The sequence below is a fragment of the Equus caballus genome, chromosome 4 (genome assembly GCF_041296265.1).
Source record: "Equus caballus isolate H_3958 breed thoroughbred chromosome 4, TB-T2T, whole genome shotgun sequence".
NCBI lineage: Eukaryota > Metazoa > Chordata > Mammalia > Perissodactyla > Equidae > Equus > Equus caballus.
In genome coordinates, this window is record NC_091687.1 from 40,588,310 (window position 1) to 40,603,719 (window position 15,410).

Sequence of the window (15,410 nt, forward strand, 5' to 3'; positions counted from 1 at the left end):
AGAAAATGCAGATTTGGAAATTCATTCATCAATTTGTTTGTGAAAGCAGGGAGTTGTGAAAGATCTTAAGCTCAAAGAGGAGTGAGAAATTTGATGGTGTTAGATGACAAGGAATATACATTTATGTGTATGGGGGCGGTCGCTTCGCTGGGTGGGAGTGGAAATGGGAGGACACAAGCATAGGTCGGGGCTACACTGCCAAAACACTTTGTATGCCATCCTACAGAGTTTGGAATTCACTCTTTAGGCGCTGGAGAATCATGAGGATTCATTTCATTCACCATGTATTTATCAAGTGCCTACCACGTGCTAGGAAGGCACTGTGGGAAACAATAAAAGAGTGTAAGATTTGGATTGAGTGAATAAAAATAAACACGTCCAATGTAAGAGAATTTCAATAACATATCTCAACTTAGGAAACTGTAGTAGGAAACTATCAAAGCCTCAGCAAGGGCCGGCCCGGTGGGATAGTGGTTAAGTTCATGCGCTCTGCTTCAGTGGCCTGGGGTTTGCAGGTTCAGATCCCAGGCACAGATCTAGCACCATTTGTGAAGCTGCACTGTGGTGGCATCCCACATAAATAGAGGAAGATTGGCAACAGATGGTAGCTCAGGGCCAATCTTCCTCACTCACACACACACACAAAGTCTAAGGAAAATGAAGATACTGCCACCTTTCTCTTCCTTACCAGTAGGCAAGCATGACATCTGTAAATCACAAGAAGCTCACATATCTAAAGAATTAAAGAGGATATAAAAATCCAACTTATAGAAACATTGTTCTATATTCAATTCCAAGGACCATGTCTCATATTCCTTTGAATGAACACAGCACTTCAGCTAAGCAACTTTAGAGGAGATGCAATTATTTCATTAAATATAGTTAGTCAGATTAGCCCTGACCAATACAGAAGGCATATTCCCATAAGAATGTTAAATGTGAGAACAACAGAATTGTTTCCATCTTTTGGATCCCTGAGAAACCCTTTGCTTGCAAAACCTCTCTAAAGCATTTGGTCTTGTCAACCTTAAGCCAATGCTTGGTCTTTACACTCAAACTTGGCCTCAAGCTTCTGAGATTTGAATGGTATCACGCAGGGATGTGATGGGATATAAATAGCCAGGTGACAACCAGACCCTGTCTATATCATACCCTGATAGGACGGTTGGCCAAACGCATGTATAGAGGAAGCAAAGAACATCCTGCGCTTTCTCTGGGTAAAACATCCTCCATGCAGTAGCATTACAGTTAAACTGTTTTCATCCAGAACTAATTCGCAACAGTGACCACTTATGAAGGAGCTGGAATTAGGTGAGTCAAATGAATGACTATCTTTTATAAACAAGGAAAGCAGCCACTTGATTAACTTCACAAGTATACCTGCTGCAATTAAATACCCACACACATGCATACACACCGACAGCAGCTTTCTGTTCGGTATGGAATACATTATCTTTCTTCTTGGGAGAAATTCTCACAGTGGTCATCAATGTTTGCCTTCACTGTGGAGGCAGAGTTAACCTATCAGATGGTAACGCAAAATGTGTTTTATTACCCCTGAGAATGCGCAATGGAGGATCTGGATGGGTTTTCATGTTTATTTTGGCTCTGGCATTTTCCACGTACCCAGCCCTGGGAATCCTAAAGAAAACGTGTCCTGTTCCCAGCTCTGTGCACTGCCTCATTGTGTTCCACTTCCCTCACTGGCGAAAGTGAAAACGAAACCAGCACAAACACTCCATTGTTAACTATGAAATATGTACTGGCAACTGGAAGTTTTCACAAAACAGACCTGGTTGTGTCATGGCAAGGAGATGTTGAGTAGGGAGGGAGTTACAGGAGCCTTTCCGGCTTCAGAGGTGTGTCCTGCACTTTCGCTGAGGTGCTGAGGCGACAGGGCTTTGGGTTTTTTCCATTATACTCGTGTAATGCTCTTGGTTTGATTTACTCAGTATGCACTGGCAGCATTTGTAGGCTTCTGCGGGAACAACTAGGCTGCCCAAGCTGAGGCACAAGCCCTGCCAGGTCTCCATAGTAAATACAACATGCACGAAGAGGAAACAAGCATAAACAATTTATTTTCTCCTGTAAAAGATGACATTGTTCTCCGACCTCTGGTCCTGCTTCACTTTGTCACTTGGTGGTGCCAACTTGGTGCCGTACAATGAGCTATTACAAACACAAACATACAAAATAAGCCTGGACCGCACGATGTGCACATCCATGGGGCCCGCATTCAGGCAGGTTCCAAGAGGAGGATGCTGGTGACCTCTCTGAGCATCCTATATCCTGGCCTGGGTGAGCAGGGAGGGCTTCCCTGAACCCCAGCCTACGACAGTTCCTGAGTCATAATGCCTGACAGAACTGTGTCCCCTTCCTTATTGCACTTATCTCTGTTTCTAATTATACATTTCTCTATGTGACTATCTGACTCAGATCTATGTCTCTATTTTGATTATAAGCTCTGTGAGAGCAAAGACCTTGTCCATTTCAATTCACCATCATCTCTCAGGTTCACAGACAGTGTCTGGCACATGGAAACGAATAATTATTTGTTGACTGAATTTCACAACTCAATTTCACTAATTTTCTCCCTTAGTCTTACCAGAAAGTTTTTGAATCCACAAGGTTCCTTTAGTGTTTACAAAATGCTACCAACACTGGAGTTAAAGTGGGAAACCATCTATTGCTAAAGGCATAAGAAGGAGATGTAAGCAATTTGATTTTTGTAATACTTGTGGTATTAAATAAACGAATGATCTTAAATAAGGCAACTTTGAAAATCTTATCAGTTCTATATAAGAAAAATCCTCAAGTGAATTTTGTACTTTGTAGAACTGTCAAATAAAAGCCTTCCCATGCTTACTATTTACTTGTTGTCTTTTAGGTAATTTCTACAGAGCTGATGTTTTCAGAACATGTATGTCTTTTAATAGGGAAGATGATATGGAAAAACAGACCTTTGGAGAAGGGAATGTCATTCACTTAGTGAGAATTTTATTAAGTCATGAAAAAGATTAGGAGAACATTCTCACTCTTTCGTTATGGTACAAAGTGGAATTTTTCTCCAAACTATGTGTGTTAGGCATATGCATTTGGAGGAAAAATGCTAATTCTGCCTTTTGTCTAATGACTGTATAAAGGCCCTCCAAATACACTGAAAAGTCACTGTAATACTGTTCACTGAAGAGCAGAAATTAGTTTGAGGCAGGCCAATCCTGGACTTCATCCCAGAATGTGAAGTTACAGAGGCACTGAAAGGAACGACCTCATTTTAAGGTGTAGACTTCTTTCTACCCACAGACTTTAAGGTGACTGTCTTTGCGAGTGACTGGCTCTAAGTGCCTGGGTGTTGGCAATCACATCTGGATATAAAAACGTCAACATTGCCATTGCTCTAGATGGCTCTGAAAGTGGTCTCACGTACAGTGATCGCAGCACTACGAGTGCGCTGTCGCGATTACGCACTTGGGTGATTTTAAGAGAGCAGACACACACAGGAGTGAATCAAGATAATGCTTGATCCTTCCTAAGCAATGATACATTCACAAGATATTTAGGTGTGCACAAGTGTGGCAGATGAAGTCTCATTCTGAAGTCTACATAAAAAGTAAGTTAACAAGGAGGCACAATTTATGCCTCAGTGTTCTCTGCTGTGTCAAAATGTGGCATGAGCTAGTTGTTTTTTAATTACAATTTTAGCAAAACTTAAAATATATTTTTAAAAAATGGACTGTTCAACATTTAGGGAACCTCTGTAGAACCTGAGAGTTCTGATCATAGTTTGATACCCTCTGAAGCATTGGAGCCTACTGTGGGGAGAAGAGGAAGGGAGTGAGGACAGTGGGCGAGAGCCAGAATATAAACATTAGAATTTTCCAAGCCATTTACAACCTATCTGGTGAATTCAGACTTAACCTGGTCACAAACTGTCTGTCTGAGTCTCAGTTTCCCCGTTTTCAAAATGAGATGGTTGATAAGGAGTTCCAAAAACACCAAACTCAACGGCAATAATATCACCCTACATGCTACATAGTTCAGTTGAGAAAAAAAAATAATAAAGATTTTGCATCATAAACAAAGAGAAGAATACTCTCTCCCTGAGCTGCTGTTCACAGCACGCCACAATTACCAGAGTCATCATCGGGCTTCAGAGACTCTCCCTGTCAGACCTGGTGCACAATGAGGTATGACTGAACCTGCTGGCTGAGCAGTTGGTCTCTATTTCCCTTTTATCTTGACAGACAAAATTGAGTTGCACTATACATCTCATTTGACATGGAAAGTACTTAGAAATGTTGACTTTAGAATGACTCTAAATATAATTTTAGCTGGTCTTATAGTCATTCTATTCAACAAGCATATATTCTTGAAACATTTCTGCCATAGAGCGTCACGCCACCACATGAGTCATGATCCTTACATATCACTTACGTGCAATGGAAAGAACCTCCCCTGTAACCTGTTCTCTCTTCACATTCCCAGCTCTTTCTTGCACCATAAGGGGCCTCACACATGCTTACAGACACTCCAGTCTGCATTCCACACTCTGCCCATATGCCTGCAAACTGCTGCTCGTTAGGCTTGGGGTGAAGATCCAGGTGGTACAATCTGCCATTAGGAGGAAGGCCCCAAGGACTGCCCATGCTGTTCCCACTTAGTCAGGGAATTCCAGTGCCCTCAGTGTGGTAGGGTGAGGGTGGGAGTCTCAGGCTCTCGGTGGCATGTCTCCTTGGCACTCTGTATTCCATGCCCCATGAGGCAAGCATGGCTGGAGCAGGGCCAGCGACGGTCCTCTCAAGCATGAGACCCAGGCCAGAGACCCCTCTTACTCAGGTCTAAGGCATACACCGTAGCGATCTACATTTCGATTCTATAACCTTTAAAAAAATAGGTATAAACAACCTTTACTCTGTATGGGTGCATGTGCATGCCTGACTGTATACCCTGTAAAGACAGCTGAGTGTCATGCTGGAGGCAGCCCAGTAAAGTTAGGTGTCTAAGGGGCACTTATCCCTCCCTTATCAGATGGAGACAAGCTAAGTCATGTGGCCCTATGTTACACACTTACAACTACAACTATAGTCCAGACTTAACAACGATCGTCTTAAACTACTTTCTACCCAAAAGGCCAATTCCTTCAAGGAGCTTACAGCCTGATAAATAAAACTCCAAAATAATTACAAAGAAGATAAAAAGCAGTATTATGAAAGAAATTAATAAGATGTCACTGTGGAAACACTGAGGAAGGAAGGAGGGATTAACCCTGCATGGGGTACCAGAAGGGGGCATCTGAGTCAGGCTTTGGAAGATAAGGAATATATTAGTATTTCTTGTGGCTGTAAGATGTCAGTTTCAAATCAGTTAACTTGCAATTCCTTTAACACAGCACAAATTAAGTGGATTCCCAGTTCCTGTATGACATAACCCACTAAAAAATGTGTATTTCCAGGAAGTGGAATGTAGTCCTTTTCTCTTCAAGAAATACTAAAAATAAATACCAGTTCAGTCTGAAAAACTGTGATTCCAAGTTTTTAAATGTCACCATGTGTACAAAAACCAATGCATCACTATACTAAATGGATTTTTTCTTTAAAGGGAAAAATATAAAACAATGGGAAAATTTTTAAATGCATTACCCTATAGGAATCATATCCTTTACTATTGCCATTAAATTCCAACTATCCCTCTCTCAAATAAAATCTGAATTTGTTCCAGTGTCTTTCCCAGTTGCTAATGTTTTTCACTTTATGTCACCATAAGAAATATAGAGTATGCGGTACAAACTAGACACTGAAAAATCAGGTATTTATGATTGCCTTTCCCCTTTTCTCTATGAAATAAATTGTCTGGATTTTCCTGTATGAATGTATCAACTTTCAACAAGAATGGAATGTTAATTGATGTTACGCACAAGCTGGGCTATTATTCCTCAAATTTAATAAGCAAAAAAATCAAAACAAAATCCAACTGGGTTTCTTGTTTTTATTTACGGTTTTTAGTGCCAATTTTGAGGGATCAAAATAAAGTGTCTGTTTCAGTTATGGCTCATCCTTCCCTCAATTAGTGTACCCAAGGAGACCAGTTCCTTCCATCTGCTCCCCTGATGACTGTCCACATCACAAAGCCTATTCAAGCTTCTCCCCAGGGCCCCAAAACAACATGCGCAACAACTTCCTAGGGAAGCTGGAAGCCTACCTCACCCTTCCCACTGGGGAAACACAGGACTCAGCCCTTTCTGGTGTGATTATACAAGAATACAAGGGCTCACTTGACTCAGCCCAAAGCTGAAGCATAGCCTTTAAATACCATCGTGTGCCTTGTCTTCTCAAAAGCAATGATAGACGCTGGGCAAAGAGGAAACAAGCATGGTTTATCTTTCAACAATGGCGACGCACTCCAAGAAATCCTCTGCAAAAATTCTGATACCCTAGATAAAGTATATAATATTGGGAAACTAAGTGGTTTTACATGTCCAAGTTGTATTATCTGTATTTTGGGGGTGGGGGTGGGGTGGGAAAGCAGAACATTTTTGTAAATTGAATTTTTTTCTAAGGCATGTAAAAAAGAGACCATTCTCAGAGAATTTCCACCTCCCCTCCCGAATTTCTACTTCTCAACTGAGGCACTACTGGAATTTGGGGAAACAATTCTTTTTGTGCAGAATATTAGCCTCCTTGCAGCCACCTCTATCCGCCAAGTCATTGTGATGACCAAAGACATGGCCAAACATTTCTCAACAACACCCCTGACCCAGGGCGGTGCTGCCGCTCAAAGAAACACTGTGAGGCTTAAGGACAGGTCACAGGTGAAAAGTGACATACTGACCCAAGAAGAGTCTCTCTCTTAAGACTTAGTGCTTTGAAAATCTAGTGCTTTGAAGGCCATTTCTTAGCCTTCATGGAACCAAAGGGATTCTCCGCCTCAACCTTCTGCCCCAGATAAGAAGCACAGCAGAGGGACATTCCTTGGCTTTTTGTATCTATGCATGAAGTCACTGTATGTAAAACAGATCTTTCAAAAAAAATGGTTATTAGTGCCTACTTCCAGGCTCTTCTTTTTATATTTTGGGTGCTGAATTTCACAAAAATTCATCTCAGGAACAACAAACTATAAGGAGAAACAGAAGCTAACCAAGTCAATGGCTATTATGGTTTTGTGTCTGAAGGAGACAAAGAACAGGATATCATAACTGTCATTCTTTGCTGAAACGGAGCCCTTGGGTTTACTTTTTCTATTTTGGCCTGGATGAAGCCTTCACCCAGCAGGGTGGTGCTACTTGTTCATGGGTCATCCAAGTTCACTCTAAATTTAATTTCTTCTTCACGGCCGGCACCACAGCTCCAGAGGAGTACTTTCACACACCTGTGCAAGCACCCTGGCTGTTCTTCAAACCAGGATGCTGCAGACAGGTCAATGTTCCTGGTGCTCTCTCTTCCCTGACCCTGAGATGTGTTTCCCCAGACATTATACACGCAGCTCTGAAAATAGTGGTTATGGCAAAAAGCATTTGGAAACTTGTAACCAATTCCTTTCTAGTGGCTAAGATGCAACAGGCTATTTCTGCAATGGGTCATGTCCACAATAAGCCCAGCCCGGATGTGTCTGTAGTTGTAAGCAGAACGCTTTCTTCCTACCCACTGCTACATAAAAAAGTGCAAATACATTCTGTCCACCAAGTGCGGCAGTAATAACATTAGGGGGTGCACTGGGAGCAATCTGTCACTCAAAACAGGAAAAATAAGCTTAATGTAAGAACACTTTCTCACTCACCACTGAGGTAAGAGCCATCTGAAAACTATAGATGCGGGCAAGGCCGAAGTCAGCCAGTTTTATTTGTCCACTGCTGGTCACCAGGATGTTCTGTGGTTTTAGATCACGATGCACTACTCGGTGAGAATGAAGAAAGTCCAGACCTCGGAGAAGCTGAAACATCATATCCTAAATAAAACCAAAAAAGAAAATCAATACATAATCAATACAGAAATTCAACATGCTGAATCCTCGGCACTTAGAGAGTGCTTGGCACACAGAAAGCATTTGATAAATATTTGCTGAATGAATGAATCTGTCTCCCTTCCTATCTCTCCATTCTGCCATTCTCAAGATCACTACAAAAAATTTCACTGTCTACCTGTATTTTATTAATGAAAGGACAGTTTAAAAATAGTTTCAGATGGTATAGGAAATATCCTGGGAGAATATATATACCAAACTGGTGTCAGTGTTTAATGCTGGGGAGAGGAAGTAGGAGGTGGTGAGCGGGGGATACTTTTTACTTCATATACTTCTATATGGTTTAATATGTGATTTTGACAATTATAATCTGTGAATGATAATAATATTAATATTATTACTATTTTTTTTTGAGGAAGATTAGCCCTGAGCTAACATCCGCTGTCAATCCTCCTCTTTTTGCTGAGGAAGACTAGCCCTGAGCTAACATTCGTGCCCATCTTCCTCTACTTTATATGTGGGACGCCTACCACAGCATGGCTTTCAAAGTGGTGCCATGTCCACACCCGGGATCCGAACTGGCGAATCCCGGGCCATTGAAGCTGAACATGCACACTTAACTGCTGTGCCACCGGGCCGGCCCCATTAATATTATTTTTATAGCACCTAATACTAAGCAGTCAATATGTGTCAAACACTGTTGTAAGCACCTTCTGTTGAGTAACTCACCTAATTCACACAATATTGAGGTAAATAATATCATCACCCCATTTTACAGGTCAAGAAACTGATACACAGTAGGTGTATGTAATTAGCCTGGAGTAACACCACTAGCAAGAGACAGAATCTTGATTCAAAGAATCTGGAAAAACTGTATTCAAATCCCCAAGGCACTACTCCTTTATTAGATCAATGATCAAATGAGTATGTAAAACCAGGCAAGCTATTTAACCTCACTGAGCCTCAGTTTTCCCTTCTGTAAAATGGGAAAGTAACAAAACCTACTTCACATAATCATTGTTTGTAAAACACTAAACATTGTGGTCAGCATCCAAATAATGGTAGCAATTATTGCTATCCTTATTAACTAGCACGGAGTAGGAGGGCATTCAGAAAATAAACCAGTCACACGTGTTTCTAATTTTAGAACTGATAAAATTAGACAAAACATTTAAAACTCAGAAATAGTATCTGAAAGTAGGAATTTAAGACATTGATCATGATATGATCCTCTGAAATACTGGGTTACTAAGATTGATCTACCCCTCAAAATATTGTGAGAATGATGTGTACAAGGGAGGCTAAAATCATCTTGTTCATATAAGGGTGAGAAAAATGATTAGGCAGCATAACAGTCTCCCAAGCTGGCAGGGGCTGTGGGGACACACTTGTTCATCAGCTGGACCATATTTGTTTATTGGTTTACTAGACTGGTTCTTCCTTCAGAATTGGGAGAGCTGTCTTCACATCCCGGCTTGTTGAAAACAAAAGCCTTAGCTTTTTCATTTTGAAAATGGAGAGAATATTGCTTCCTTTTCATAACATTATGAGATTTAAATGAATTAATAGATGCCAAGGGGTAGTGCAGTTTCTGGCACAGTGTAAGTATTTAACAAACGATAATCATTAGTGTCCTGTCTCCTGGGGAAGACAGAGTCACACAAAACTATATGAAAATGTGGCCATTGCCATAAAGTCAGTGAACAAAGTGCTAAGCAGGGATATGCAATGACAGAGATGTCCTGGAATCCTTTTTGAGATCCACCTAAATGGATATTCTGAACTGGCAGGGGTTACTGTCTAAGTTTCTAAAGGTGAAAACTCTGGAGAAGACTGCACTGTCAAGGGACAGCCCTTCACAGCTTCAGAACCACTGCAGGTCAAACAACTTGCAATGAATAAACAGGAGTGCAAAAACGAAGCACGAAATGTTAGCCAAAGTAGTCTTCTGCTGGGGCAAATAAGTCTTTATTGGAAACATATGCACACAACTTGTAAGCACTGGATTTTAAACAGCATGACTAACCTAAAGTAATGTCATGCTGGCTTGTCATCTTTAGCTTCTTATACACTAAGCACCAACCATTTAAAACAGTACAAAGAATAAATCTGCTTGGTTCGTGTTTCACTGTTCAAACAACTTAAGCAGCCAATTTGCAGAATAAAAATTTTTAAATTTCAACTAATTAATAAGGCCCATCTAAATTTATAAAAAACCTGAACTACAGATAAAAAAAAATCTGTATTGCTTTTATTTGTGCATTTATTTATACAGCACATACTATATTTTTCTTAACCATAAAATTGGTGCATGATTAAGGCAGAAAATTTTTAAAAATTCCAGAGGAAGAGCAAAAATCACCCAAAATCCTACCACTCAGAGAACAGAGAAAATATCACTGTTAAATGATTTTTGTGTTTTTCCCATCTGTCTTTTAAAAATTACACATATTGCCATCTTTGTAGGTATAAACATAATATATATTTTATTTTAAAATAAACACTATTTCTAAATATGTAGTATTATTATTATTACTATTATTATTTTTTTTGGTGAGGAAGATTGGCCCTGAGCTAACATCTGTGCCAATTTTCCTCTATTTCATATGTGGGATGCCACGACAGCATGGCTTGATGAGCAGTGTGTAGGTCTGTGACTGGGATCTGAACCCATGAACCCTGGGCAGCTAAAGTAGAGAACACAAACTTAACCACTAAACCATCAGGCTGGCCCTAAATATACATTATTTTAAAAAATACTATATTATTATAATTTATATAATATAATTATAACATTATAATTTATATATTTGTAATATGTTAAATCAAATATCTATTATATTTATAAACAAAAATGGTTATTATTCTGTACACATTATTTTGTGGTTCTTTTAAAAACATTTAACAATTCATAATGAATATTTTGCTACTTCAACAAGACTCTTCTACAATATAACTTTTTTTATATGATTTTCAACGCCTGCATGGTTTTCCTCCCTAGGATATGCCATAATCATTATTACTTGGCTTTAGTTCTGTTTAGTTCTGTTATTTTGGATCTTATATTAACAGTCTAGTTCTTCTTTGTTTAAAGGCTACAGTAGATGAAAATGACTTATTAACATCATATCTAAGCAAAGTTAAGCAGTGCAAATCTGCATGACTGCACTTCCATGTAAATGACGTCTATGGAGGTAGGAAAAGTTAGTCCTACATAAGAATTATCATTCTTTAGATTTTATTAGGCTACTATAAAATGGTTTTGGTTAGCAAACTGGGTTTTCCTTTAAACCTACAATATCTAGCTATAATTAGAGTTTTGAACTAGTGATCTTCGAGTTAATGATTTAAAAAACATCTAGCCAAAAATCCCGTTACCTTCAGTAATTGAACTGTGAGGTAGGTTGATGAGCAGTATGGACCTGTGGTACGTACGTTTGGGGACTCCCCCCAGTCATCAACCATCATTCACTGGAACATTAATCTCAAAGGGGAAATATACTCAACTATGTCAGGAACTCTGGTCACAATAAAGAATAAGATATGGTCTCAATTCCTGAGAACGAGATGAATGAGTAAACTGTAACACTAAACGAGGTAAGAAAAAACAGCTTTTCTTCAGAATCACAAGAAGTGCTTTGATGAAAGACATTTCAAAGGATTCTCTACTTAAGCTTATTATCTGTTCTATCTCAATTTATAGTATCGTGAGACATAGTTTTAAACTAGCTCCTCAAGATTTTAATCTAAATTAATCTGTTTTATACAAGACTCAAATATTTCACAGTAATCCCAGTGATACAATGCAATGAAACTACAGATACTGCCAATTAAGGTTCTTTAAGTTAAACATAGGTTTACAATCTTTTTATGTTACAATGCACAATTCTGGTACAAAAGGTTTGAACATCTAGCCATACTTATGATCAGCAGTCACTGGGGCCCTCTCTGAAACACAGAACATGGAAGCATGCTTCAACAGGACCCCACAGAGAATGAAGTCTGGCTCCCAAGGACTTCAGGTGGGGTTTTGTCCTTGGCAAATCCCCTAAAAAGACTCTGGACTTTAGTCTGAAGACCAGAAATCTTTAAAGCCTTGTAATCATTTTTTTCAGGTGTTCTAGAGCTCTAATCCTCTTATTTCTTTAAAAACAAAACAAACAAGCAAATGAAAACCTAGCGTGAGCTTTTCTAAGGGCAAAAACGTTTATCATTAGGTCTTTTTTCCCAACTACACAAAAAGTATAAATAGTTCCAAAAGACACTAAAAACACCCAATTTATACCACACAGTAAATCACAGAAATGACAGGTTTCAATGGACAATTCTGGACATATCTACCTAATCTAAGCGATATATTCACATCTTCAAAGTTTTAGCAACAAAAATGTACATGAATAGTTTATCTATCTAAAAATTAAAAATAAGACACATATAACTTGTAGACAAGGATAATCATTTTCTCCCCCTCCTTACAATGTGTAAACCAGTCGTTTCAAATTTGTTATCCAAATGGCTTCACAATGATTTGTTGTTTCCTATAAAGTTCTTCTATCCAGTTTGTTTCCCATGAAGGGTGGGTGTTAGAAGAGTCTATAGTCTAAAAGAGATCACATTCCACACAGGTTTTTTCACACTAAACTGATAATATGTTGAGTTAAGGTAGGGGTTATGATTATAGAAGTGGAAGTAAAAGATCACATGAGTCTACACATAAAGGGTGATGATAAAGTCATAAAGAAAGTAGAGGACGACGGGTAACAATGAGGGCTAGTCCCAGGATCTCTTCATTTCCCCCTCCCCCGCAGACTCTCAATCATCCTTCTGCTTTGTTTCTATGAATTTGACTACTCTAGATACCTCATATAAGTGGAATCATACTGTACTTGTCTTTTTGTGACTGGCTTATTTCACTTAGCATAACGTCCTCAAAGTTCATCCATGTTGCAGCATTATGTCAGAATTTCCTTCCTTTTTAAGGCTGAATAATATTCCACTGTATGTATATAACACATTTTGCATATTATTCATTCATCTGATGATGGACACTTGGGTTGTTTCCATCTTTTGGCTATTTTGAATAATACTGCTATGAACATGGGTGTACAAATATCTCTTTGTGACGCTGCTTTCAATTCTTTTGGATATATGTACCCAGAAGTAGAATTGCTGGATATAGTCCCGGGATCTTTTAAAATCACAGTTCTCTTGTAAATTGTGGTACAATATTACTACATAAGCAATGAGGTAGTGAATAATAAAGCCATATTTAGACTCTGGACAGTCAGGCGGGTTCATTCACTCACTGGTGATTTTGCTCACTCCTTCCACTGCTGCGCTCAGGGAGAATCTGCTGAAAGTCACATCAAGCTTACTGTATGGTACACACATTTTACTCTGCTTCAAAGCTTGACAGGAGCTCCTGCACGTTTTCCTGATCCATTCGTCAATAACAACAATGGGCTGCAAAGATTGCTTTATAAACAGGTTCCCCCTACTTCTCACTTTGGTCCTCAGGTGGACCCAAAGAATGCTTCATCCAAAATCACAAAGGGCAAAACAAATTCTGACAAATCAAGAGGAAGGTTAAAACAGGTTCCTCAAAATTCAGATCATCTGGAAAGTTGTAATTGGTGAATTCAAAGCAAGCAATAAATGAAAGGACCTGGAGATGAGCTACAAGAGTCACGTCACCCGTGAGCTTTGTTCTAAAGAAGAGCAAATTGTGTCATATTGCCCCTTACTTCACCACTGTGCTGGGGGGGAAGGGGAGGGCTGGGTGACCACGAGAGAACAGAATACGGCAATGCATTGCCTTGGGGCTCTTTAGCAGAAACAAATGCAAAGCCCCTAACTGCAAGTGTTGGCTTTCTACTGTATTTTCACTGCTTCTAGGCAAATGGATAAAAGCATAATAAAAGTGGCTTTGTATATAAATTTTATTAATAAAATACATATTCTGAAGAGAGAATGATAAAAATCCATATATTATTCATTCCTGGAAGGAATGATAATGCTGAGTAAGTAAAGAATCAGTCTCAATTAACTAGAAATAAGAAAATAACAGCTGATTTTCACCAAGCCTGCATATGTTGTTGGTGCTTGAGGGACAATGTAATGACTAAATGGACAGTCTGAAAGAAGGAATCATTACCTCATCTGGATGGCTATTATTAACCCACAGTGGAAAGTCTTTGGGAACCGAAACTACCAATACGCAATGTTAATTATAACTTCTTCAGAGCAGGATATAAAAATCAGCATTGTGTAAATAATACAAAGTACAAGTGCCTAGGATGTTGGCTAATGACTCAAATGGTTTTTGTCCTATGCACATTGTTTTGTGATCCTTTTGAAAGCGTTCAACAATATACTGTGGATATTTTCCCATTTCAACATATATTCTTTATAATAATTTTTTTAACAATATGCTTTTTAATGGCTGCATTTGAACAAAATACCTTCTTCTCTTTCCCCATTCTCCCTCTCAATTTCCTCTTTTGAGAATTTTCCCCTCACTCCATACTTCCCTCCTCTCCAAATGAGGTAATGTATTAGAGAAGTTGGTTTTCCACAGAGTGGAGCATATTACTATTTGCCTATCGTAGTAGACATTGTTGGTTGCCAGCCATGAAGAATTAGTCCAAGGCAATCACATACCCATTTGCTAGGAATTGATCCAGGGAGGGACACGAGACCCAGCTCTGATCAGTGAGATGTATGCGCACGTCTGCTGGAGAGTTTTGGGAAGTATTCTTTTCTTTATAAGGACTACAGTAGAAAACTCTCTGCTCTACTTCCTCCTCACCTCCCAGCCCCCACTCTAGCGCATCTTACACTAAATGCTACTGCTTGAGGGCATGAATTTGCAGCTGCAGCAACCATCTTGAAATATAAAAGGAGACATCATGTGCACACATAAAACGTCAGAGTGTAACGAGGGAAAGAGTGTGGGTCTTTGATGATATCACTGAATAGCTGAATCAATTTTAAGGCTGCCCACCTCCAGGACTGTAGTTATGTCAACAATAACGCCCTTATTTAAAGCCATTTTTTTCATTCAGTGTTAATTTGCAGTTGAAAAATTATTCTAACAAATCTAACTTAACTAAAATTATATTAACTAAAACCTGTTAGGGTCTCTACCTTTCATTTACAGCCCTCCATCCCCACCCCACCCATGGGGCCTCCACCAACATTCTTTTCTTGTTGCCAATGATCTCTTCCAGGTGGTTATGTTTTTCTCTTTGAGGTTTATATCTCTTTCCATTACTGTTCACATCCTCTTCTTCATCGCTCTCATTTGTTGTCAGTCCTCCATATTCCTCAAGGACTATGGCTCTTCCTCTCTAACCCACACTCACCAACTTCCTGCACGATTTCAAAATCCCTAGGATGCCTGAGCTAACAACTTAGCTTCAGAGAATTTTGACTTCTTTAACCCCATTCCATTT

General features: G+C 39.2%; 1 protein-coding gene across 6 annotated transcripts in view; it reads right to left on the bottom strand.

Moving 5' to 3' along the window:
* Window positions 1–15,410, bottom strand: part of CDK6 (cyclin dependent kinase 6) — a 234,087-nt gene that overhangs the window by 111,118 nt on the left and 107,559 nt on the right. For all 6 annotated transcript variants that reach the window (XM_023639196.2, XM_023639197.2, XM_070265669.1 and 3 more), the window contains exon 4: window positions 7,774–7,941. In XM_023639196.2, the coding sequence (XP_023494964.1) occupies window positions 7,774–7,941 (168 nt within the window). The remainder of the gene's footprint in view (window positions 1–7,773; window positions 7,942–15,410) is intronic.